The sequence below is a fragment of the Lipotes vexillifer genome, unplaced genomic scaffold (genome assembly GCF_000442215.2).
Source record: "Lipotes vexillifer unplaced genomic scaffold, Lipotes_vexillifer_v1.1 scaffold650, whole genome shotgun sequence".
NCBI lineage: Eukaryota > Metazoa > Chordata > Mammalia > Artiodactyla > Lipotidae > Lipotes > Lipotes vexillifer.
This window is the reverse complement of record NW_006783775.1, coordinates 86,402-113,907: the sequence shown is the minus strand read 5'-3', so window position 1 is coordinate 113,907 and position 27,506 is coordinate 86,402. Positions and strand designations below refer to the sequence as shown.

Sequence of the window (27,506 nt, the reverse complement as noted above, 5' to 3'; positions counted from 1 at the left end):
TGTGCTTTGCTATTTCCAGAACCAAAGCACCCCAGTCACCCCAGCCCTTTCCCTGGGGGCTGCGGGATCCAGTCCCAGCAGTCAGCACTGTTTGTAATGGGGAATCCAGAGAGTGAGCGGGTTAAGGAGACAGCCTTCAATAGTCCTGGGTCCGATTCCTGCAGCAATACCTGGGACAGGACACCTGGGGAAGGAGAAATAAGGAGACACCCACTTCACAGACGTCACCCCATAACTCCACCTTCCTCAGACCCCGGAGATGCTCACAGCTGAGGGATGGCAGCAAGAGGACGGATGACCAGAAGATTGTCATATTCATTTTGATTAATGCTTTGACTTTCAGAGAGTTATGTCAGTGATGATGAGAACCCTGACTCTGAGTAGCACAGGTGCTGTGTTTTCCCCTTGAGCCTGGGTGTGATGTGCAGGTGGGAAGCATGTTTCCATATCAAGATGGTCACGGCTGGTCCTTCTCTAGGGCTGTGGAGGAGGGTGCTGGCTGAGATGCAGGGTGGACACAGCTTCATGTCACCTCTGAAGAATGGGTGATGTTTCTTTTCCAGTACGATACTTACATTTCCATATATGTCTACCTGCGTCTATGTTATAGGTGTACTAGTTGGCTAGTGTGGCCATTACAGAATAACAGACAGGCTGGATTAAAGAACAGCAATGGTTTCCTCTGAGGCCTGGAGGCAAGAAGTCTAAGGTCACGGTGTCAGCAGGTTTGGGTCCTTCTCAGGCCTTTCTCCTTTGCTTGCAGGTGGACCTCTTCTCACTGAGTCCTCAGGTGGTCTTTTCTCTGTGTGTGTGTGTGCATCCCTGGTTTACTTGTCTGTTCATTATTCCTCCTCTGAAGTGTGACAAAGTCCTCTGACCAACCCTTAGCCAACAGGCTCCTTGTAATTCTCTTCTCAACTCGTCTTGACCTGTGGGCTTCTGTGTTTATATTTGCATGGCCAGGTTTTGTCAAGAGCCCTGCTAAGTGAGAATAATGAGAATCCCCTACCCTTGAACTCTGATCACCCACAGTATTTGATCAAATCCATCAAACCTCCTATCACCCACACAGTTTCTGATCACCCTGGTCTCCCTTTAGCAAGAGTCCTTTTGAGTCTATGTAACCAGAATCCCCTTAGCTTGTATTTCTTCTCTTAACAATTTCCAGTCCACTCCACCCCACCCTATTCTTGGCCATAAGCCCCATCTTGCCAGGCTGTATTTGGAATTAAGCCAAGGTTCCAAGGCTGCATCCCATATGCAGCAGCGAGTTTTGTCTTCGTGCTTTGGATGAACTTTATATTGAAAACATGAGTATCATTTCACCACCCACGGCCATAAAACTCATGCCTGAATGAAGCTGATCTCTCATGTACATTTTCCCTAAGCCCACTCACAGCCATTTGTGCGTAGGGACACTAGAATGTTTCTCAGCCCTATGTCTGTCACTACTTTAAACAATTTCCAAGATTCAAAGAGATGTGAAAAGCATGGCACTAATCTGACCCTGGAAAGTGCTCAATTACAGGACGGAAATTGAAACAAGAAAAGAGAGCATCACCTTGACTGACCTCAGCTGGGAGTGTGTGTGTGTGTGTGTGTGTGTGTGTGTGTGTGTGTGTGTGCGCGCGCATGTGTGTTGCATGATTCAAACAAGCAGCTGCCTTGTAAATGTCCGTGAATGACCAGAAAATGACAGTATTTATTTTTGGGTGCTCATAAAAGCTAGAAGTAGGTGAATTTGCAGATATAGAATCTGTGAATAACGAGGTTAATTGCATGTGCAGTATTGGAGCGCTCGGCCTTAGAGTCTATAACAATGCCTGCTGCAGAATTCAGAATGCTTGTGCAGGTTGCCTGAAAGCAGGACGGTGTGTCTCTTCCTTCCACATCTACAAAAGCAAAACAACAATTAATACTGTTTAAAAAATACCATGTGCACTCTCAGGATATTTTCCAGTTTCACGGACTTCAGGCTCAAATTGAACATTATGGTGAGCCGCAGGGTTGTTCTGAGCTCCTTTGAGAAAAAGGTAAATAAAGAAATGGAAAACAACCTTAATTCTTGAGTATTATATGTGTCTGTGCATATGAATATATATATACACAACCATAATAAAAATGAAAATTAAGCAAATATGTACATGCACACAAAATTTTCTAGACACTTCATAATCCGCAACAATGAAACATTAGAATACATAGCAGGGTCTCTGGTGGAGATCCAGGGCAGGAAGAGGAAAGCACAAGTTCTAACAAGAATTCCCTCCAAGCACCTATATGCACCTGCTGCAGGCCTTAGCCCTGTACTTGTTGGGTCCTGAGCGCCCCCTGGTGGTTACGGACCTCCGCTCAGGGAGGTTTGTGCCTGGGCTCACACTGACTTCCCCTCACTGTGTCTCTGGCACAGTAATACACGGCTGTGTCCTCAGTTGTCAGGCTGCTCAGCGATAAGTAGACTTGGCTCTTGGAGGTGTCCCTGGTGATGCTGAGCCGGGACTTAAGAGTTGGGTTATAATATGTGCTTCCACTATAACCCATCTCACCAACCGACTCCAGCCCCTTTCCTGGAGCCTGGCGGACCCAGCCTACAGCATAGCTGCTTAATGAGAATCCAGAGACAGTGCAGGTGAGGGAGAGGGTCTGGGAGGGCTTCACCAGGCTGGGTCCCGACTCCTGCAGCTGCACCTGGGACAGGACACCTGTGGACAGAGAGAACCACGGTGACTCATGGGCTCAGATGCAGCTTCCCCATGTGCTCACGTCTGAATCCCTGAGACACTCACCTCTGGGAGCTGACACCAGGAAGACGAAGAACCACAGTGGATTCATCTTCCTGCAGATGCGATTCAGGAAGCCCAGAAGTTCTCTTCAAGCCTGAGGAGAAACCCGAATTTAAGTGAACAGGTACTTTGCTTTCACCTTGTGGTCTAAGGGGATATTTGCATAAGGGAGGGACTTTTTTATAAAAAGCAGAAAGTAGTGAAGGGAGGTCCCAGTCTCTGGGGCTCCCCCTGAGGAGTGTGCTGACTGTGCCCTCAGAGAACTCAGCCCCCACCAGGGGTCCCCTCCCTTTGCCTGGGGGACTCTGTGTTCAGGAATGAAATGATGCTGAAGGGCTAGTAAGGAAATCAGCTGTGCTCAAGGATTAATGACAGATTTGGGGAATAGACTTTAATCCCATGGATGTATATATTTCATATAAATACCCATCACACATTCAGGGTCCTCCAGGATGTCAGACATAGACTCCTTTTCTTTCTTTTCTGCATTACCTCCTGTTTATTAGCTGGATGAGCAAGTATTTGAGAGAAACCATACATGTAATAATCACATTGAATTCAGACAAAGTTAGGTAAAATTTAATGTTTATCATAATACACAACAGACTTCATGTTTCCCTTAACTTGGGTGAATATTTCTTCACGTGAAACAGTTTAAATTTTATCAAGAGTGGCTCTGGAGGTGGATTTATTCTTAACAACTAAACACACCATGTATTTTGTGGACAAGGTAGTCATTCTTGCTGAGATGGTCATGGATCCCAGCCCTGCTGACATGGCCAGTAGCCTGACCTGCCTGTGTCCTGTGCACAACTGAGTGTCTGCAGGAACATCGCGAGTTTCAGGGCTCCTTTCTTGCGGGTGGACGTTGAGGAATCCCCAGGGCTATCATGGTCTAAGAACAGACATCTCCTAGAAGTTCCTCAGGACTCCAACATGCTGGGCAGGTGACCTGGTCACAGTGCACAGACTCACTCCCTCTAGAAGTGTTCATTTCTAATTCTGTCACAGCCAGTGAAATTGGAGCTCAGGGAACACAGTTCCCACTGCACTGGGTGAGAGAACATGCATGATTCTTGGAAGTAAACCTTCACAGTGAATGGCTTGCAGAGTATGAGGGTGTCATGGTCAGAGGAAAGTCCTCACCTCAGGAAGCAATTTCCATAGAAAAGACCACCGGAGAGATGCTCTCCTGAGTCCCTGGGTCAGTGAGTCCTGGGACTGTGCCTGAGGTCATTTAAGTAAATGGTGCTGGAGAGCAGAACACAGCTCCATCGCCTCTTGCTGTGGGAAGTGAGGATGTGCCTTCACCATCTGCATTTCAGTCTGCAAGGTGTAAATTGGGGATCACGATGGTAATGGTATGTGTGAAATTTATAGTGGGTTGGCCAAGGTTGTTGAATGCTGACTTGAGTGTCATCAGTGATGTTACTTTTCCTGGGAACCAGAAAGACCAATGTGAGGCCCCATGTCTGACTGACACCCTGTCATGTAGCGCTGGCTCCACTCCTGCCCTGAGAGGTCACACCTGTGTGTCTGGGGCAGGTCAGCTCTCCCTCAGCCCAGTGATTTCACCTGTACACTGACTGATGTCGAGCCCGCTGTCTGTGAGAAGATATTTACTCCATACTCTTTCATGAACAGAGTACTATACTTCTAGCTTTTCCAATAATATTTGCAGAGGAAATTAAATACTAAAGCATCTGCCTGCTTGAATGTCGATAATAGGAGAGCCAACCACAGTGATATGGGCAAGAATCACAGGACAAGTCTGGACCCTGTCGTCACGACCTGAAAATGGAGCTGATGCGCTGTGGGATAGGGGAGCGGAAGGGATGGCATCTAAAACCTGGAACCAGGTGGGCCCTTTATTCCCCAGGTGGAAGAAGGGCCTGCATTTGTGCAGATGCCCCAGCATGTGACCTGCCCTTCTGAGCTGGTGGGTTAGAGGAGATCCAGCCAAATTCGTGTTAACATAGAAGGATATGTAACAGGTGTCTTTATGTTTCAGTGGGTGGCGGTGTGTTGTTAGGGCCTATTTAACCCTAGGAAAAATGTGTTCGGTCAGCAGAACTAAAAAAAGTTATTTTTCCTTTGTGGAAAAATTGGAGGGAATTATGTCTGGAGACTGGCTCATATGATAATGCTTGAGGGAATATGCATTAGAGACGCCCAGTGGGTGATGGGAAATGAAGTGGGGAGACTTAAGTCATCTCGCTCTGCAGGTTACCAGTGATGGTCACAGCAAGAGGGCCTGACCATCGTGATGGGAGGGAGGAGGGCTGATGGTGGTGGGTTCATGGGGGCCATGTGGACAGGTCCTTCTTATGGTCTCTGTGTTTTCCCTTATAAAATCTTGAGGGTATAAGCTCAGAATGAGGTGTGAGCTTCAGGAACATTGAGACCAGACGGTTTAGTTCATTTAGTTTGTTTATTGGAATCATTGAGCAAAGAAGGAGCAGGAGCTATTCTTGGAAATCAGCAGCGTCCTCGTGTGATGTTAGATTTGTTGCCTTAGATGTTACTGACTGTAGAGACATTCGCTGTCCTCCCATTTCATCTTCTAGGTCCACTTGGAATCCAGTTTCAAATGTGAGGGATGTAATGAGACATTTGTTATGAAACAACAAGTTTTCTAAAATTTAAGAGGTATAAGTCAAAGTAATGGAAATGTGTTACTGAAATTGTAATTGTCAAACACTTCTCTGGGGCCACATAAATTAAAATGAGTAATAATAATTCAGGGTATTGATTTTGTTTTCAACCATTGCTAAATCCATTGAATCATTCAAGTTACAATCATTCATAAACTCAGATCCATCACGGGTAAAATTTATCGTTAGGAAATGGTCATTGTAACTGATGGAATCTCACTCTCTCATCAAGGATCTGTGTCTCTGTGGACACGCAGCACCGTTGTCACCAGCAACACAGGAAGGAGGGCACGTTGGTACATTTCTACTTTTTCAGAGGAGCATCTCTGACGAAGTCCGCCCTCTGTTTACCCATTCCATCCTTGTAGTATCTGAAAGAGGCGTTGTGTGTACCGTGTCATGTTCCCACATGAAGTTCCCATGGCTTAGGAAGTGAAAGTTTAACTTCACTTTTCATTGTAATAGAAACAAATAATTGAGAAGTATAAAAAATACATTTGAAATTTACCCAGAGGCAAGCTAGAGATTGGAAGAAAATATTTGCAGAAGACATATCTACTATATCTGATTGTTATCTAATATGTACCAAGAAGCCTTAAACTCAACCATAAGAAAGAAACAGAAGGATTAAAAAATGGGCTAACATCCTTAACAGACACCTGACCAAATAGACAAAGAGTTTGCAAATAAGGCTGTGGGAGAACATATGTCACAGGGAAGTGCCAACCAGAACAAGGACATATCCCTGAAAACTTACAAGAGTGGCTGAGATCAGGATTCTGAGAACCTTAAACACCTGCAGGATGTGCAGCAGCAGGAGGTCCATTCACAGGTGGTGGGGATGCAGAACGGGATGCACCTTGGGACACATTTTGGGGGCTTCCTGCAAAACTAAGCATACCCGTATCTATGTTTTAGCAGTAGTGCTCCTTTGTATGTATCTGAAAGACAAGAAGACTTTAGTCCAGAGAAAACCCTGCACATGATACTTACTTAGTTTATTCATATTTGCCAAAATTTGGAAAAAACCAAGATGTCCTTCTATCGGGAATGACTAATAAACTGTGTACATCCAGACAATGGACACTAAAATGTCACACCGATTAGGAAGAAATATCGAATGGTGAGATGCAAATGCAGAAAAGAGATTCCAGAAGAACACACCTGGCAAGGTGATGACAGCAGAGTGACAGTGGCCGTGAGGACTGAGGTTCCTAAGAGGTTGTACAACGTGAGGCTGAACAGAAGACTACTTGGGTTTGTCAGGAGGGAAATCTCGTCCTCTGCCCCTCTTGAGTTCCTGAGGCTGGACTGATAATAAAACTAACAAAGACAGATTAACAGGAGAAAGGGAAACCATTTTAACCATAGGCATGGATGTGCCATACAAATGGACCCAGAAATGACCAAAGCAGGCAGCTTTTATATTTTTAGACAAAGATGGAATATTTGTGTGGAATTGGTAGAAGGAGGAAATGTGTGCTCTTGGTGCTCAATTAGTGAAGAACCTAAGCGGAGTTTGGGGCTGGCATAGTCATTAAAGAAGGAACAAAGTTTGTTCATAGAAGCTTCCGGGCCTGAATTCCCCATCCCTGGTGATAAGAGTGTCCCTCTGCAATGGAAAGCAGGGTCCGGCTGATTGGTGCTGAAAAGCCAATAAAGAGGCAAAGTTGGTAGAAAGGAAAGTTTGCTTTATTTTGGCTGCCTGCACCCGTGGGTGGGGGACAGACTTCTCCCCAAAGGTCACCCTGCACTGAGAATCTGTGGGAAAGCGCTTTTACTGGCGGAAGGAGGGGCTACAGGCAGAAACGGCAGAGTCAACTGTGACAGTCGTCTTGCAATTGGCCATGTGGTGGTCTGATCAGCCTCATCTTGATTGTTTTAAGTAGAGTTAATCTTCAGTTCCAGGGTCGGTTTGTTCCCATTTCTTTGAGGCCAATTCTTGGAATTGCAGCAGCTTATGTCATGGCTACAGTCTGGTCATCATGCAGTTAACGTCTTCCTCCTGGTGGGAGTTTCTGTATCTATAAGACGGCTCACGGGCCACGGACAAGAATATTATCTATAGCCCTTGAGGAGGAACTAAAGGTCCTTGACTTGCTTAGTGACTAAACTATTATTGTCTAGTTTTGTTGGACACTTGTCGTTCCTTTCTAGGTTTTCTCAGTTCTCTGATTAAACTTACTATTGGGGTAAAATTTTGGCACAGAGAAAAGGCAGGCATAGGGCATGGGGTAAAGGACCATTTCACTTCCACCTCCAGGTACAGGGAGAGCACCTTTTACATGGGAGGATTATTTCTTGCTTCAGGGTGACAGGGAGGAAGGTCACTGGCTCTGTCTTCCATCACTTTGAGGCATATTTTCGGGTGGCCTACCCTGGGCGCCAACACTCAGGGCCTCCTTTATTATTTTCTTTCTACATATGCACACCAAGCATGTGATGTAGGTAACGGTTTACTTGAATCCTACAGATGTGAAGCTAAAGTGCAGCCTGGAATTGGCACGTGATGCGCTGGAGAGCACCCATCAGCACACAGTGAGAGCTCGTATCCAGGCCTCGGCTTCTCCACCCTAGACCTGGCCACCCCTGCAAAGGCTTCCTGGACAGAGATGGGCCTGCCTGTAGGTCTGCAGGACTCTTCGTGGAGTGAGAACCTGAGTGATTTTCCTGCATTTTAGTGCTCACCTAAGATGCTGTGGTGAAGAAAGGAGAATAGATTTGTTTTTAGCAGCTTCTGAAAATTCATGTTATTATCCACCGGACTATAAAGTTTCCCTGCCAACTACATATTTGTCTATTGGTAATAGCTTTGACAATGAATATTTGACATAAAATAAACTGCACAGTAGAAAAGGATGCAGGTCTTATCTAAGCGTATAGGGATTCTACTGGGCCTGGAAGCAAGGAGCACATGTAGAAACACCCCCACCCACGTCCCCTCTCACTGGCATCTTTCTCAGAGACCCACTGAGGATCCGGGGCTGCTCAGCGCATTTATGCTTCTCATGCAAGAGGTTAGCATGCAAGTGAACAGCCAGCATCCTGGCAGGCACAGCTGGTCTACAGTAGGGCAGGGCTGAGATATCATAATGAGGAAGGAAGTATATGTTTAACTGTTTATACATCTGCTGGGAGAGTTTTGAAACGGGTCAGTTTAGACAAGATTTACACAAGGGAAAACCTGAATATCTAACTTTGAGTCTCTGCCTTTCATATATGACATTTTTTCCCCTATTTCAAAAAGTCTTTGTAATTGAGAGACTGAATGTGTAAGTAAAGAACCATGGATGAGTACAGAGATGTTCCCCAGGGAAAACTGCTATATGGAGAGGAAACCACAGACCCTTAGAGGAAAGCAGCCCTTAACTACCATCTGCACCTGCTGCTGGGGCTGAAACACACACTTGTATGTCCTGAGTGCCCCCTGCATCCCTCCTCCTGTCTCCCTGCAAGGAGGTTTGTGTCTGGGCTCACACTGACTTCCCCTCACTGTGTATCTTTCGCACAGTAATACACGGCCGTGTCCTCAGATCTCAGGCTGTTCATTTGCAGATACAGCGTGTTCTTGGAGTTGTCTCTGGAGATGGTGAATCGGCCCTTCACAGAGTCTGCATAGTATGTGTAACCACCATTACCACTAATAGCTGAGATCCACTCCAGCCCCTTCCCTGGAGCCTGGTGGACCCAGCTCATGCCATAGCTACTGAAGGTGAATCCAGACGCTGCACAAGAGAGTCGCAGAGACCCCCCTGGCTTCACCAAGCCTCCCCCAGACTCCACCAGCTACACCTCACACTGGACACCTGCAAACAAGAGACATCCTGGTCAGGAGACTGTCACACATCCACTGATTCCCTCACTCATATCCACTCACATCATCAGTGTCTCTTGCTCTCCATAAATAACCTTGTAAAATAGCCACAAGGACAAGCCAGCTCAGCCCAAAGTCCATGGTGAGTGTTCTGTCCTGAACCCCGAATGGGAACACGTGGTAATCCCGGGCTGCAGCTTCTCTCCCAGAGCTGCTGGGTCAGGGCTGGGGCTGCTTTATATCAGCAGAGGAAGGACCCTATTCGCATGACCTTCTAGTATATAAAAGACTATGTCATTGAATGTCCTCAGAAAGGGCAGGGTCTCCGAGCAGGTGTGAGTCTTGGATTTTGTGGTGTTGATAGCATCTGGGAAATATAGCTTTCTTTGTGTGATTGTTCCAGAGTAAACACTTAGGACCCATATGTCATTTAACATATGCACACACATCCCGTGATGTAGGTGTCATTGTTACCCTCATATTAGAGGTGTAAACTGCACCCAGAGGGATGCAGGGTGTCTGTAATGTCCAAGGGGAAACACGGGGTGACCGTGAGATCCAGCATCTGCACCTGAGCTCTGCGCCAGGCTGCTCCCTGGAACCTACTGCAGGACAGAGTTGGAGTTGCCGGGTGAGGTTTGCAGATCCCCCTCCTGTAATGAGGTCATGATGACTTTGCTCTCTTCTCGTGTTTACCTGAAATATATGGAGGGGGTCAGGGTTGATGAGAAGTATTTTCAGGAGTCTCTTATGTTTCAGTATCTTCCCTTCACTCCTTCCCTCCCAAGTCATGCATTTCTTTATTTGTAATTACTTTAACGAGGTTCTTGACATACAATAAAGCGCAGACACTCAGAATGAACACTCTGATAAATGCTGACGGAGGCATCAGCATTATCAGGAGAGAACAAATCACTTCCTCTCATTATTTTCAGTAGTTTCTGGGTTTCCTCCTTCCTGTCCCTTCTTATCTTCCATCCTGTCCCCACAACACCGTTGATATTCCTTGTTACTGCAGGTTATTGTTCATTTTCTAGAATTTATAAAAGTGGGAACATATTTTATGTATTCTTATTGTTATGGCTTATTTTACTCAGCACAAATAGTTGTGAATACTATCATATTTTTGTGTGTATCAAGAATCCTGGTTTTAATAGCAGGTTGCATTTAAAGAATGATCATAGCATGATTGGCTTATTTATTAAGCTGATGTGTGATATTGGAACTGTCTCCAGTTTCTGGGTGTTACAATAAAGCTGACAGTCTTGGAGATGCAGAGAGATGAGAAGCTGAGAAAATGCTTCTTATTTACTGTTCTTAAAACATCCTCAGAATGTGACAAGTTGCACACTATCAAAATCTCACCATTCTATCAGATAATTAGAGAACTAAGAGAGCAACAAATTTAAATTTTGGAGAGAGAGAAATGCTCACAGAATAACAAAGAATAAGATTGTTAGTCCTGACATAGGCTGTTGAATGGAATAAAATCTACTACAAGGTTAAACTAGAAATGGATGCCTTGAGGTGGAGTGTGGTTGGGGTGTAATCGTGTCCCAACGTCTCCTAGCTACCTCGGCAGTGTCAGCGTGGTCCTGCTAAAGTGTGAGTCAGGTGGTGTTACCTCTCTATCCACACAGGTGTGTCTTCCTACCTGGGACAGCCCAGGATCCTGCCTCAGCTGTTAGGTCCTCCTGCATCCTGGGGAGGAGGGCCTTGGCCCTGGACTTGGATCTGCACTGTTTCATAGCATCTCCGTTCACAGTGTGACCTTTGTCCCCTCATCCACTCCCACTGTGCCATATATTTACCACATATGAAATGGTGAAATAGGATCACCCTCGGAAATGAGTAATAGTGTTCCAGGTGCTGACTGTCGCACAAAACCCTGCCACAACACTTCGACAGTTTCCACTGACAGCAGCTCTTTACTTTGTTCACCATCTCTGCTTAGGGAGGACCTGGAAGGGAAGCCCACACTGCCCCATGCAGGGTCGCTGTGAGAGGCTCAAGTTCAGCTACAGGACCTGCTCCTGTGATGCACACTCACGTGTAAGTGAGGGTGACCCTGACTGTAGGCTGGGGGCTCAGCCAGGTGTGAGGGCTGGGCCTTGGGTCCACCTCGTGCCGACATTGCTTGGGCTCTGACTTCCTTTCAGCACGATGCCTGGGACAGCTGAGTGGTCTCTGCATCAGAGCCCTTCCTCCGCGCAGTCACTTACGCACCTAGACAGAGCTTAAGGTAAGACCCCAGACGTCATGCTCGTAATATTTCCATAACTGACTTGAAACTTATATATCCATCATCGACTGCCTGTGAATTATTGTGGTCTCTTCATTTACAACTGAGAATAAATGGAAGCCACAAAAACGTTCTTCCATAAATTAGCAGATAAGCAAGGTTTGTTCATAGAAGCTTCCAGGCCTGAATTCCCCATCCCTGGTGATAAGAGTGTCCCTCTGCAATGGAAAGCAGGGTCCGGTTGCTCGGTGCTGAAAAGCCAATAAAGAGGCAAAGTTGGTAGAAAGGAAAGTTTGCTTTATTTTGGCTGCCTGCACCCGGGGGTGGGGGACAGACCTCTCTCCAAAGGACACCCCGCACTGAGAATCTGTGGGAAAGCGCTTTTACTGGTGGAAGGAGGGGCTACGGGCAGAAACGGCAGAGTCAACTGTGACAGTCATCTTGCAATTGGCCATGTGGTGGTCTGATCAGCCTCATCTTGATTGTTTCAAGTAGAGTTAATCTTCAGTTCCAGGGTCGGTTTGTTCCCATTTCTTTGAGGCCAGTTCTTGGAATTGCAGCAGCTTATGTCATGGCTACAGTCTGGTCGTCATGCAGTTAACGTCTTCCTCCTGGTGGGAGTTTCTGTATCTATAAGACGGCTCACGGGCCACGGACAAGAGTATTATCTATAGCCCGTGAGGAGGAACTAAAGGTCCTTGATTTGCTTAATGACTAAACTATTATTATTTTGTTTTGTTGGACACTTTTCGTTTCTTTCTAGATTTGCTCGCTTCTCTGATTAACTTCCACTTAGCCTAAATTTTTTGCACAGAAAAAACGCAGGCAGGAGGTCTGGGGTAAAGGACCATTTCACTTCCACCTCCAGGTACAGGGAGAGCACCTTTCACATGGGAGGATTATTTCTTGCTTCAGGGTGACAGGGAGGAAGGTCACTGGCTCTGTCTTCCGTCACTTTGAGGCATATTTTCGGGTGGCCTACCCTGGGCGCCAACACTCAGGGCCTCCTTTATTATTTTCTTTCTACATATGCACACCAAGCATGTGATGTAGGTAACGGTTTACTTGAATCCTACAGATGTGAAGCTAAAGTGCAGCCTGGAATTGGCACGTGATGCGCTGGAGAGCACCCATCAGCACACAGTGAGAGCTCGTATCCAGGCCTCGGCTTCTCCACCCTAGACCTGGCCACCCCTGCAAAGGCTTCCTGGACAGAGATGGGCCTGCCTGTAGGTCTGCAGGACTCTTCGTGGAGTGAGAACCTGAGTGATTTTCCTGCATTTTAGTGCTCACCTAAGACGCTGTGGTGAAGAAAGGAGAATAGATTTGTTTTCAGCAGCTTCAGAAAATTCATGTTATTATCCACCTGACTATAAAGTTTCCCTGCCAACTACATATTTGTCTATTGGTAATAGCTTTGACAATGAATATTTGACATAAAATAAACTGCACAGTAGAAAAGGATGCAGGACTTATTTAAGCATATAGGGATTCTACTGGGCCTGGAAGCAAGGAGCACATGTAGAAACACCCCCACCCACGTCCCCTCTCACTGGCATCTTTCCCAGAGACCCACTGAGGATCCGGGGCGGCTCAGCGCATTTATGCTTCTCGTGCAAGAGATTAGCAGGCAAGTGAACAGCCAGCATCCTGGCAGGGACAGCTGGTCTTCAGTAGGGCAGGGCTGAGATATCATAATGAGGAAGGAAGTATATGTTTAACTGTTTATACATCCGCTGGGAGAGTTTTGAAATGGGTCAGTTTAGACAAGATTTACACAAGGGAAAAGCTGAATATCTAACTTTGAGTCTCTGCCTTTCATATATGACATTTTTTCCCCTATTTCAAAAAGTCTTTGTATTTGAGAGACTGAATGTGTAAGTAAAGAACCATGGATGAGTACAGAGATGTTCCCCAGGGAAAACTGCTATATGGAGAGGAAACCACAGACCCTTAGAGGAAACCAGGCCTTCACTACCATCTGCAGCTGCTCCTGGGGCTGAAACACACAGTTGTATGTCCTGAGTGCACCCTGCATCCCTCCTCCTGTCTTCCTGCAAGGAGGTTTGTGTCTGGGCTCACACTGACTTCCACTCACTGTGTCTCTTTCGCACAGTAATACACGGCCGTGTCCTCAGATCTCAGGCTGTTCATTTGCAGGTACAGCGTGTTCTTGGAGTTGTCTCTGGAGATGGTGAATCGGCCCTTCACAGAGTCTGCATAGTTTGTGTAACCACCATTACCACTAATAGCTGAGATCCACTCCAGCCCCTTCCCTGGAGCCTGGCGGACCCAGCTCATGGCATAGCTACTGAAGGTGAATCCAGACGCTGCACAAGAGAGTCGCAGAGACCCCCCTGGCTTCACCAAGCCTCCCCCAGACTCCACCAGCTGCACCTCACACTGGACACCTGCAAATACAGAGACATCCTGGTTAGGAGACTGTCACACATCCACTGATTCCCTCACTCATATCCACTCACATCATCAGTGTCTCTTGCTCTCCATGCATTACCTTGTAAAATAGCCACAAGGACAAGCCAGCTCAGCCCAAAGTCCATGGTGAGTGTTCTGTCCTGAACCCCGAATGGGAACACGTGGAAAATCCGGGCTGGAGCTCCTCTCCCAGAGCTGCCGGGTCAGAGCTGGGGCTGCTTTATATCAGCAGAGGAAGGACCCTATTTGCATGACCTTCTAGTATATAAGAGGCTATGTCATTGAATGTCCTCAGAAAGGGCAGGGTCTCCGAGCAGGTGTGAGAGTCTTGGATTTTGTGGTGTTGATAGCATTTGGGAAATATAACTTTCATTGTGTGATTGTTGCAGAGTAAACACTTAGGACCCTTATGTCATTTTACATATGCACACACATCCCGTGAAGTTGCTGTCATTGTTACCCTCATATTAGAGGTGTAAACTGCACCCAGAGGAATGCAGGGTGTGTGTAGTGTCAAAGGAGAAACATGGGGTGACCGTGAGACCCAGCATCTGCACCTGAGCTCTGCGCCAGGCTGCTCCCTGGAACCTACTAGAGGACAGAGTTGGAGCTGCCGGGTGAGGTTTGCAGATCCCCCTCCTGTAATGAGGTCATGATGACTTTGCTCTCTTCTCGTGTTTACCTAACATGTATGGAGGGGGTCAGGGTTGATGACAAGTATTTTCAGGAGTCTCTTATGTTTCAGTATCTTCCCTTCACTCCTTCCCTCCCAAGTCATGCATTTCTTTATTTGTAATTACTTTAACGAGGTTCTTGACATACAATAAAGCGCAGACACTCAGAATGAACACTCTGATAAATGCTGACGGAGGCATCAGCATTATCAGGAGAGAACAAATCACTTCCTCTCATTATTTTCAGTAGTTTCTGGGTTTCCTCCTTCCTGTCCCTTCTTATCTTCCGTCCTCTCCCCACATCACCGTTGATCTTCCGTGTTACTGCAGGTTACTGTTCATTTTCTAGAATTTATAAAAGTGGGAACATATTTTATGTATTCTTATTGTTATGGCTTATTTTACTCACCAAAAATAGTTGTGAATACTATCATATTTTTGTGTGTATCAAGAATCCTGGTTTTAATAGCAGGTTGCATTTAAAGAATGATCATAGCATGATTGGCTTATTTATTAAGCTGATGTGTGATATTGGAACTCTCTCCAGTTTCTGCGTGTTACAATAAAGCTGATACTTGTCTTGGAGATGCAGAGAGATGAGAAGCTGAGAAAATGCTTCTTATTTACTGTTCTTAAAACAGCCTCAAAATGCGGCAAGTTGCACATTATCAAATTCTCACCAATATATCAGATTATTATAGAACGAAGACAGCAACAAATTCAAATTTTGGAGAGAGAGAAATGCTCACAGAATAACAAAGAATAAGATTGTTAATCCTGACATAGGCTGCTGAATGGAATAAAATCTACTACAAGGTTAAACTAGAAATGGATGCCTTGAGGTGGAGTGTGGTTGGGGTGTAATCGTGTCCCAACGTCTCCTAGCTACCTCGGCAGTGTCAGCGTGGTCCTGCTAAAGTGTGAGTCAGGTGGTGTTACCTCTCTATCCACACAGGTGTGTCTTCCTACCTGGGACAGCCCAGGATTCCTGCCTGAGCTCTTAGGTCCTCCTGCATCCTGGGGAGGAGGGCGTTGGCCCTGGGCTTGGATCTGCACTGTTTCATAGCATCTCCGTTCACAGTGTGACCTTTGTCCCCTCATCCACTCCCACTGTGCCATATATTTACCACATATGAAATGGTGAAATAGGATTGCCCTCGGAAATGAGTAATAATGTTCCAGGTGCTGACTGTCGCACAAAACCCTGCCACAACACTTCGACAGTTTCCACTGACAGCAGCTCTTTATTTTATTCACCATCTCTGCTTAGGGAGGGCCCGGAAGGGAAGCCCACCCTGCCCCATGCAGGGTCGCTGTGAGAGGCTCAAGTTCAGCTACAGGACCTGCTCCTGCGATGCACACTCACGTGTGAGGGAGGGTGACCCTGATTGTAGGCTGGGGCCTGAGCCGTGTCTGAGGACTGGGCCTTGGGTCCACTTTGTGTGCACCTTGCTTGGGCTCTGACTTCCTTTCAGCACGATGCCTGGGACAGCTGAGTGGTCTCTGCATCAGAGTCCTTCCTCTGCGCAGTCACTGACACACCTAGACAGAGCTTAATGTAAGACCCCGGACGTCATGCTCATAATATTAACATAACTGGCTTGAAACTTATATCTCCATCATCGACTGCCCGTGAATTATTGTGGTCTCTTCATTTACAACTGAGAAAAAATGGAAGCCACAAAAACGTTCTTCCATAAATTAGCAGATAAACAACGAGTGATGTATCCATGCTGTAGAATTGTATTCAGCAATGTAAATATTAAACTATTATACCATGAAAGGACATGAGGGAATCCTAAATGCATATTGCTATTTAAAAATTTGGTCTGAAAACACTCAATTTCACCTATTTCACCTTTGGGAAAAGGCAAGTCTATATATAAAGCAAGCAGATGAGCATTTTGCAGGAATTGGGGAGAAGTTTGATATGTGAAAAATGGGCAATATTTAAGGATAGTGAAATTCTTGTCTATGAAATTGCAGTGGTGGAAACATTGCACTATGAAGCTTTCAAAATATACAAAGTAATAGGAGAACCTTTTTAATATAAATATAAATTTCATTTAGAAGTTCAGAGACTGAAGGATAGAATGATGCACACTGTATAGATGATACCTAATATCGTAATGAACCTATGAATTAACATGGCTGAAGATGGTGGGAAAGTAGGTTTTGACCTAAGTGACTTTGGAAATGAGTGGAGTCCGAAGGCTAAGTTCTAAGCCACTGCACGTAAGCACTAGAGCCTGGTGGATAATGGTATTTCCATCAGGAACAAGGCTAAGCATTCAGTTACTACTGTGAATGTGGAATTGAACAATTAGTAGCTGTATGGCATCGGTGGAGCCAGGCTTCTCACTGTTGGATGGAAAGTAACAGACAAGCAAGGAGGAAAGGCTGGATTTACCCAAGTGATGTTGCACTAGGATCGGAGATGTAAGAAGGATCTCACATTTACCTAACACAGGTCAGAAGGTGAGATACAGAGATAGTTGCAGACGTGTGTGTGTATTCGTGGGGTAGTGTACACAGATATATTTCCAAGGTCTTTTAGCTTATAGGGTCTAGAGCTAATGCTCCCAGTAGACAGGACACCAGCACTCATATCCTAATACCCAATCTTGTGATTCCTATTACTATTCTCCAGAAAAGGATCCGCAACTCAGCTGCGGCATGGCTAATTCTAGGGCCAGAGGAGAGGATATACATGATTATTCTGAAGATTCTTGTAGCACCAGAAAGTAAGGCAGTTCACACTCATGGATAAAGCAGAAAGTAATAAGAAATTCAAATATTGGGGATGGTGTAAAGTAAAAGGCCCCTCATCCACTTGCTGGAGGGAAAGCCAATGGCCGCCAATTGGAATATATTTCTCGATTTCTTAGAGAGAAAACCAGACACTCACCATGGGATTGAGGAGTGAGCTAGAAAAGTATTTACAAAATTTGTTTGAATATTTATGTCTATTCAAATCACTTCATACGGGTGCTTGTATCATCTTTACTCCTTCGAGCCTTTACTACTCCCGAAAAATGGGTTATGTAGTCAGTTTTTATGGTTATTTTCCATACGATGATGATATACCTGTTTCTGTTCTCTTTTATTTATCTCTCTATTTTATCTAAATATCTATTATCAATCTCCACACTAGATAACAAGGTGCAGGCAACAAAGCCCACATGTTACAGCCCAACCTGTGTCCCGACATTTCAAAATGTCCTCTGAGGAGAGAATGACTGCAGTGCTATATGGACATCAATTTCTGAATATCAAAAGTTCTCATACTTTTCAAGTGAAAGGCATTGCATGAGACAGGACTGGAGAGATTGTCAGGACGAGAGGAATAGGAAATCCATCTGATGGTGGAAAGCAGATTTAAAGTTCAACAGTAAAAATTATTTATGTCATTAAACGATTAAAAAGTTGACAACTATTAACAGAAAGTAGTGACCTAATCTTCAAATAAAGGTCTCATGGGGAAATATTTCTGTGCGGCTCTTCCAAAGATAGATGGGGAAAGACAGACAAGCCTGACTCCATGAAAAAGTCTCAAGTTGAGAGACAAAAGGTTCCCTGGAATCATTGTGGGTGAGGCTTCCAGGGGCGGCAATGACCCAGTGGAGAAACCACAGCTTAAAGAGAAAACCCCTCCATGACATCCTCTGCACCTGCCCTGAAATGGGTCCTCTTGTTTCCTGAGCGCCCTCTGGTGGTTGGAGCAGCCCCTGCAGGGAGGGTCGTGTCTGGACTCACCGGGACTTTTAACTGAACCTCCTCGGACAGTAACACAGGGCTGTGTCCTAGGTCCTCACGGAGCTGAGCTGCAGGAAAAACTGAATTTGTGAGCTGTCTCTGGAGGTGGAGAGTCATTTTTGGAGAGACATCTCGTATGCTGTGGTATTTCCAGAACCAAAGCACCCCAGTCACCCCAGCCCTTTCTCTGGGGGCTGAGGGATCCAGTCCCAGCAGTCAGCACTGTTTGTGATGGAGAATCCATAGACTGAACAGGTAAGGGAGAGGTTCTTCAATAGTCCTGGGTCCGATTCCTGCCCCAGCACGTGGGACAGGACACCTGGGGAAGGAGAAACAAGGAGACACCCACTTCACAGATGTCATCCCATAACTCCACCTTCCTCAGACCCAGGAGATGCTCACAGCTGAGGGATGGCAGCAAGAGGACGGATGACCAGAAGATTGTCATATTCATTTTGATTAATGCTTTGACTTTCAGAGAGTTATGTCAGTGAAGATGAGAACCCTGACTCTGAGTCACACAGGTGCTGTGTTTTCCCCTTGAGCCTGGGTGTGATGTGCAGGTGGGAAGCATGTTTCCATATAAAGATGGTCACGGCTGGTCCTTCTCTAGGGCTGTGGAGGAGGGTGCTGGCTGAGATGCAGGGTGGACACAGCTTCATGTCACCTCTGAAGAATGGGTGATGTTTCTTTTCCAGTACGATACTTACATTTCCATATATGTCTACCTGCGTCTATGTTATAGGTGTACTAGTTGGCTAGTGTGGCCATTACAGAATAACAGACAGGCTGGATTAAAGAACAGCAATGGTTTCCTCTGAGGCCTGGAGGCAAGAAGTCTAAGGTCACGGTGTCAGCAGGTTTGGGTCCTTCTCAGGCCTTTCTCCTTTGCTTGCAGGTGGACCTCTTTTCACTGAGTCCTCAGGTGGTCTTTTCTCTGTGTGTGTGTGTGCATCCCTGGTGTACTTGTCTGTTCATTATTCCTCCTCTGAAGTGTGACAAAGACCCCTGACCACCCCTTAGCCAACAAGATCCTTGTAATTCTCTTCTCAACTCGTCTTGACCTGTGGGCTTCTGTGTTTATATTTGCATGGCCAGGTTTTGTCAAGAGGTCTGCTAAGTGAGAATAATGAGAATCCCCTACCCTTGAACTCTGATCACCCGCAGTATTTGATCAAAGCCATCAAACCTCCTATCACCCACATGGTATCTGATCACCCTGGTCTCCCTTTAGCAAGAGTCCTTTTGAGGCTATGTAACCAGAATCCCCTTAGCTTGTATTTCTTCTCTTAATAATTTCCAGTCCACTCCACCCCACGGTGTTCTTGGCCATAAGCCCTCACTTGCCAGGCTGTATTTGGAATTAAGGCAAATTTCCAAGGCTGCATCCCATATGTAACAGCGAGTTTTGTCTTCAGGCTTTGGATGAGCTTTATATTGGAAACATGGGTATCATTTCACCACCCACTGCCATATAACTCACGCCTGAATGAAGCTGATGTCTCATATACATTTTCCCTAAGTCCACTCACAGCCATTTGTGCGTAGGGACACTAGAATGTTTCTCAGCCCTATGCCTGGGACTACTTTAAACAACTGCCAAGAATCACAGACATGTGAAAAGCATGGCACTAATTTGACCTCAGAAAGTGCTCAGTTACAGGACGGAAATTGAAACAAGAAAAGAGAGCATCACCTTGACTGACCTCAGCTGGGATGTGTGTGTGTGTGTGTGTGTGTGTGTGTGTGTGTGTGTGTGCGCGCGCGCATGTGTGTTGCGTGATTCAAACAAGCATCTGCATTGTAAATGTCTGTGAATGACCAGAAAATGACAGTATTTATTTTTGGGTGCTCATAAAAGCTAGAAGCAGGTGAATTTGCAGATATGGAATCTGTGAATAACGAGGATAATTTCATGTGCAGTATTGGAGCGCTCTGGCATTAGAGTCTATAACACTGCCTGCTGCCGAATTCAGAATGCTTGTGCAGGTTGCCTGAAAGCAGGACGGTGTGTCTCTTTCTTCCACATCAACAAAAGCAAAACAACAATTAATACTGTTTAAAAATCCCATGTGCACTCTCAGGATATTTTCCAGTTTCACGGACTTCAGGCTCAAATTGAACATTATGGAGAGCCGCAGGGTTGTTCTGAGGTCCTCTGAGAAAACGGTAAAAAAAGAAATGGAAAAACACCTTAATTTTTGAGTATTAAATGTGTCTGTGCATAGGAATATATATATATATATATATATATAAATATACACAACTATAATACAAATAAAAATTAAGCAAATATGTACATGCACACAAAAATTTCTAGACACTTCATAATCCACAGCAATGAAACATTAGGATACAGAACAGGGTCTCTGGTAGAGATCCTGGACCGGAAGAGGAAAGCACAGGTTCTAACAAGAATTCCCTCCAAGCACCTATATGCACCTGCTGCAGGTGTCAGCCCTGTACTTGTTGAGTCCTGTGCGCCCCCTGGTGGTTACGGGTCTCCGTGCAGGGAGGTTTCTGTCTGGGTTCACCCTGACTTCCCCTCACTGTGTCTTTCGCACAGTAATACACGGCTGTGTCCTCAGTTGTCAGGCTGCTCAGCGATAAGTAGACTTGGCTCTTGGAGGTGTCCCTGGTGATGCTGAGCCGGGACTTAAGAGTTGGGTTATAGCCTGTGCTTCCAACAGTATTTATACCCCCAACCGACTCCAGCCCCTTTCCTGGAGCCTGGCGGACCCAGCCTACACCATAGCTGCTTAATGAGAATCCAGAGACAGTGCAGGTGAGGGAGATGGTCTGGGAGGGCTTCACCAGGCTGGGTCCAGAGTCCTGCAGCTGCACCTGGGACAGGATACCTGTGGACAGAGAGAACCACGGTGATTCATGGGCTCAGATGCAGCTTCCCCATGTGCTCACGTCTGAATCCCTGAGACACTCACCTCTGGGAGCTGACACCAGGAAGACGAAGAACCACAGCGGATTCATCTTCCTGCAGGTGCGATTCAGGAAGCCCAGAAGTTCTCTTCAAGCCTGAGGAGAAACCCGCATTTAAGTGAACAGGTACTTTGCTTTCACCTTGTGTCAAAGGGGATATTTGCATAAGGGAGGGACTTTTTTATAAAAAGCAGAAAGTAGTGAAGGGAGGTCCAAGTCTCTGGGGCTTCACCTGAGGAGGGTGCTGACTGTGCCCACAGAGAACTCCGCCTCCACCTGGGGACCCCTCCCTATGCCCGGGGGACTCTGTGTCCAGGAATGAAATGATGCTGAAGGGCGAGTCAGGAAATCAGCTGTGCTCAAGGATTAACGGCAGATTTGGGGAATAAATTTAAATCCCATGGATGTATATATTTCACATAAATACCCATCACACATTCAGGGTCCTCCAAGATGTCAGACACAGACTCTTTTTGTTTCTTTTCTGCATGATCTCCTGTTTATTAGCTGGATGCGCAAGTGTTTGAGAGAAACCATACATGTATAAATCACACTGAATTCAGACAAAGTTAGGTAAAATTTAATGTTTATCATAATTCACAACGGACTTTGTGTTTCCCTTAGTGTGGGTGAACATTTCTTCACCTGAAACAGTTTAAATTTTATCAAGAGTTGCTCTGGAGGTGGATTTATTCTTAACAACTAAACACACCGTGTATTTTGTGGACAAGGTGGTCATTCTTGCTGAGATGGTCATGGATCCCAGAACTGCTGACGTGGCTAGTAGCCTGACCTGCCTGTGTCCTGTGCGCAACTGAGTGTCTGCAGGAACACCGTAAGCTTCAGGGCTCCTTCCTTGCAGGTGCATCTTGAGGAATCCCCAGAGCTAGCAAGATCTAAGAACAGACAGCTCCTGGAAGCTCCTCAGGACTCCAACATGCTGAGCAGGTGACCTGAACACAGTGCACAGACTCACTCCTTTTAGAATTGTTCATTTCTAACTCTGCCACAGGCAGTGACATTGGAGCTCAGGGAACACAGTTCCCAATGCACTGGGTGAGCGAACATGCATGATTCTTGGAAGTAAACCTTCACAGTGAATGGCTTGCAGAGTATGAGGGTGTCATGGTCAGAGGAAAGTCCTCACCTCAGGAAGCAGGTTCCCTTGAACCATCCACCAGAGAGCAGCTCTCCCGAGTCCCTGGGTCAGTGAGTCCTGGGACTGTGCCTGAGGTCATATAAATAAATGGTGCTGGAGAGCAGAACACAGCTCCATCGCATCTCGCTGTCAGCACTGAGGATATGGCCTCACCATCTGCATTTCAGTCTGCAAGGGTGTAAATTGGGGATCACGATGGTAATGGTATGTGTGAAATTTATAGTGGGTTGGCCAGGGGTGTTGAATGCTGACATGAGTGTCATCAGTGATGTTACTTTTCCTGGGAACCAGAAAGACCAATGTGAGGCCCCATGTCTGACTGACACCCTGTCATGTAGCGCTGGCTCCACTCCTGCCCTGAGAGGTCACACCTGTGTGTCTGGGGCAGGGCAGCTCTCCCTCAGCCCAGTGATTTCACCTGTACACTGACTGATGTCGAGCCTGCTGTCTGTGAGAAGATATTTACTCCATACTCTTTCATGAACAGAGTACTATACTTCTAGCTTTTCCAATAATATTTGCAGAGAAATTAAACACTAAAGCATCTGCCTGCTTGAATGTGGATAATAGGAGAGCCAACCACAGTGATATGGGCAAGAATCACAGCACAATCTGCACCCTGTTGTCAGGACCTGAAAATTGAGCTGATACGCTGTTGGATAGGAACTTTCCCACAAAAGATCCCATGGCTTAGGAAGTGAAAGTTTAACCTCACTTTTCATTGTAATAGAAACACAACAACTAATAATTGAGAAGCATAAGAAATACATTTAAAATTTACCCAGAGGCAAGCTAGAGATTGGCAGAAAATATTTGCAAAAGACATATCTAGTATATCTGATTGTTATCTAATATGTACCAAGAAGCCTTAAACTCAACCATAAGAAAGAAACAAAAGGATTAAAAATTGGGCTAAAATCCTTAACAGACACCTGACCGAAAAGACAAAGAGTTTGCAAATAAGGCTGTGGGAGAACATATGCCACAGGGAAGTGCCAATCAGAACAAGGACATATCCCTGAAAACTTACAAGAGTGGATCAGATCAGGACTCTGAGAACCTTAAACACCTGCAGGATGTGCAGCAGCAGGGGGTCCATTCACAGCTGGTGGGGATGCAGAATGGGATGCACCTTGGGACACATTTTGGGGGCTTCCTGCAAAACTAAGCATACCCGTATCTATGTTTTAGCAGTAGTGCTCCTTTGTATGTATCTGAAAGACAGTAAGACTTTAGTCCAGAGAAAACCCTGCACACGATGCTTATTTAGTTTATTTATATTTGCCAAAATTTGGAAAAAACCAAGATGTCCTTTCATAGGGAATGACTAATAAACTGTGTGCATCCAGACAATGGACACTGAAATGTCACACTGATTAGGAAGAAATATCGAATGGTGAGATGCAAATGCAGAAAAGAGGTGCCAGAAGAACACACCTGGCAAGGTGATGACAGCAGAGTGACAGTGGCCGTGAGGACTGAGGTTCCTAAGAGTTTGTACAGCGTGAGGCTGAAGACAAGACAACTTGGGTTTGTCAGGAGGGAAATCTCGTCCTCTGCCCCTCTTGAGTTCCTGAGGCTGGACTGATAATAAAACTAACAAAGACAGATTGATAGGAGAAAAGAAAACCATTTTAACCATAGGCATGGACGTGCCATAGAAAACGACCCAGAAGTGACCAAAGCAGGCAGCTTTTATATTTTTAGACAAAGATGCAATATTTGTGAGGAATTGGTAGAAGGAGGAAATGTGTGCTCTTGGTGCTCAATTAGTGAAGAACCTAAGCAGGGTTTGGGGGTGGCTAGTGCATTAATGAAAGAGCAAGGTTTGTTCATAGAAGCTTCTGGGCCTGAATTCCCCATCCCTGGTGATAAGAGTGTCCCTCTGCAATGGAAAGCAGGGTCCGGTTGCTCGGTGCTGAAAAGCCAATAAAGAGGCAAAGTTGGTAGAAAGGAAAGTTTGCTTTATTTTGGCTGCCTGCACCCGGGGGTGGGGGACAGACCTCTCTCCAAAGGACACCCCGCACTGAGAATCTGTGGGAAAGCGCTTTTACTGGTGGAAGGAGGGGCTACGGGCAGAAACGGCAGAGTCAACTGTGACAGTCATCTTGCAATTGGCCATGTGGTGGTCTGATCAGCCTCATCTTGATTGTTTCAAGTAGAGTTAATCTTCAGTTCCAGGGTCGGTTTGTTCCCATTTCTTTGAGGCCAGTTCTTGGAATTGCGGCCGCTTATGTCACGGCTACAGTCTGGTCATCATGCAGTTAACGTCTTCCTCCTGGTGGGAGTTTCTGTATCTATAAGACGGCTCACGGGCCACGGACAAGAATATTATCTATAGCCCGTGAGGAGGAACTAAAGGTCCTTGATTTGCTTAATGACTAAACTATTATTATTTTGTTTTGTTGGACACTTTTCGTTTCTTTCTAGATTTGCTCGCTTCTCTGATTAACTTCCACTTAGCCTAAATTTTTTGCACAGAAAAAACGCAAGCAGGAAGCCTGGGGTAAAGGACCATTTCACTTCCACCTCCAGGTACAGGGAGAGCACCTTTCACATGGGAGGATTATTTCTTGCTTCAGGGTGACAGGGAGGAAGGTCACTGGCTCTGTCTTCCGTCACTTTGAGGCATATTTTCGGGTGGCCTACCCTGGGCGCCAACACTCAGGGCCTCCTTTATTATTTTCTTTCTACATATGCACACCAAGCATGTGATGTAGGTAACGGTTTACTTGAATCCTACAGATGTGAAGCTAAAGTGCAGCCTGGAATTGGCATGTGATGCGCTGAAGAGCACCCATCAGCACACAGTGAGAGCTCGTATCCAGGCCTCGGCTTCTCCACCCTGGACCTGGCCTCCCCTGCAAAGCTTCCTGGACAGAGATGGGCCTGCCTGTAGGTCTGCAGGACTCTTCGTGGAGTGAGAACCTGAGTGATTTTCCTGCATTTTAGTGCTCACCTAAGATGCTGTGGTGAAGAAAGGAGAATAGATTTGTTTTTAGCAGCTTCTGAAAATTCATGTTATTATCCACCTGACTATAAAGTTTCCCTGCCAACTATATATGTGTCTATTGGTAATAGCTTTGACGATGAATATTTGACATAAAATAAACTGCACAGTAGAACAGGATGCAGGTCTTATCTAAGCCTATAGGGATTCTATTGGGCCTGGAAGCAAGGAGCACATGTAGAAACACCCCCACCCACGTCCCCTCTCAGTGGCATCATTCCCAGAGACCCACTGAGGATCCGGGGCTGCTCAGCGCATTTATGCTTCTCATGCAAGAGGTTAGCAGGCAAGTGAACAGCCAGCATCCTGGCAGGCACAGCTGGTCTACAGTAGGGCAGGGCTGAGATATCATAATGACGAAGGAAGTATATGTGTAACTGTTTATACATCCGCTGGAATAGTTTTGAAACGGCTCAGTTTAGACAAGATTTAGACAAGGGAAAACCTGAATATCGAACTTTGAGTCTCTGCCTTTCATATATGACATTTTCCCCCCTATTTCGAAAAGTCTTTCTAGTTGAGAGACTGAATGTGTAAGTAAAGAACCATGGATGAGTACAGAGAGGTTCCCCAGGGAAAACTGCTATATGGAGAGGAAACCACAGACCCTTAGAGGAAAGCAGCCCTTCACTACCATCTGCACCTGGTCCTGGGGCTGAAACACACAGTTGTATGTCCTGAGTGCCTGCTGCATCTGCCCTCCTGTCTCTCTGCAAGGAGGTTTGTGTCTGGGCTCACACTGACTTCCCCTCACTGTGTATCTTTCGCACAGTAATACACGGCCGTGTCCTCAGATCTCAGGCTGTTCATTTGCAGATACAGCGTGTTCTTGGAGTTGTCTCTGGAGATGGTGAATCGGCCCTTCACAGAGTCTGCATAGTATGTGCTACCACCACTCCAATTAATAGCTGAGATCCACTCCAGCCCCTTCCCTGGAGCCTGGCGGACCCAGCTCATGGCATAATCATCAAAAGTAAATCCAGAGGCTGCACAGGAAAGTCGCACAGATGCTCCTGGCTTCACCAAGCCTCCCCCAGACTCCACCAGCTGCACCTCACACTGGACACCTGCAAACACAGAGACATCCTGGTCAGGAGACTGTCACACATCCACTGATTCCCTCACTCAGATCCACTCACATCATCAGTGTCTCTTGCTCTCCATAAATTACCTTGTAAAATAGCCACAAGGACAAGCCAGCTCAGCCCAAAGTCCATGGTGAGTGTTCTGTCCTGAACCCCAAATGGAGCACGTGGGAATCCCGGGCTGGAGCTCCTCTCCCAGAGCTGCCGGGTCAGGGCTGGGGCTGCTTTATATCAGCAGAGGAAGGACCCTATTTGCATGACCTTCTAGTATATAAAAGGCTATGTCTTTGAATGTCCTCAGAAAGGGCAGGGTCTCAGAGCAGGTGTGAGAGTCTTGAGTTTGTGGTGTTGATAGCATTTGGGAAACATAGCTTTCTTTGTATGATTGTTCCAGAGTAAACACTTAGGACCCATATGTCATTTTACATATGCACACACGTCCCGTGATGTAGCTGTCATTGTTACCCTCATATTAGAGGTGTAAACTGCACCCAGAGGGATGGAGGGTGTGTGTAGTGTCCAAGGAGAAACATGGGGTGACCGTGAGACCCAGCATCTGCACCTGAGCTCTGCGCCAGGCTGCTCCCTGGAACCTACTACAGGACAGAGTTGGAGCTGCCGGGTGAGGTTTGCAGATCCCCCTCCTGTAATGAGGTCATGATGACTTTGCTCTCTTCTCGTGTTTACCTAACATGTATGGAGGGGGTCGGGGTTGATGACAAGTATTTTCAGGAGTCTCTTATGTTTCAGTATCTTCCCTTCACTCCTTCCCTCCCAAGTCATGCATTTCTTTATTTGTAATTACTTTAACGAGGTTCTTGACATACAATAAAGCGCACACACTCAGAATGAACACTCTGATAAGTGCTGACGGAGGCATCAGCATTATCAGGAGAGAACAAATCACTTCCTCTCATCATTTTCAGTAGTTTCTGGGTTTCCTCCTTCCTGTCCCT

At 46.0% G+C, this 27,506-nt stretch overlaps 3 gene segments (V, D, J or C); all 3 read right to left on the bottom strand.

Annotated features, from left to right (window-relative positions):
* Nucleotides 1-35: 35 nt before the first annotated feature.
* On the bottom strand, nucleotides 36-9,392 carry LOC103076184 (Ig heavy chain V-III region VH26-like). The segment is given in 6 exon segments: nucleotides 36-184; nucleotides 2,547-2,702; nucleotides 2,787-2,869; nucleotides 6,766-6,850; nucleotides 8,938-9,243; nucleotides 9,347-9,392. Coding segments are annotated over 6 exon segments (825 nt in total).
* Nucleotides 9,393-11,110: 1,718 nt separating this feature from the next.
* Nucleotides 11,111-14,076, bottom strand: LOC103072949 (Ig heavy chain V-III region VH26-like). The segment is given in 3 exon segments: nucleotides 11,111-11,120; nucleotides 13,582-13,904; nucleotides 14,009-14,076. Coding segments are annotated over 2 exon segments (363 nt in total).
* A 3,929-nt stretch (nucleotides 14,077-18,005) lies between these two features.
* On the bottom strand, nucleotides 18,006-26,704 carry LOC103075916 (Ig heavy chain V-III region VH26-like). The segment is given in 3 exon segments: nucleotides 18,006-18,057; nucleotides 26,220-26,532; nucleotides 26,637-26,704. Coding segments are annotated over 3 exon segments (411 nt in total).
* Nucleotides 26,705-27,506: the final 802 nt, after the last annotated feature.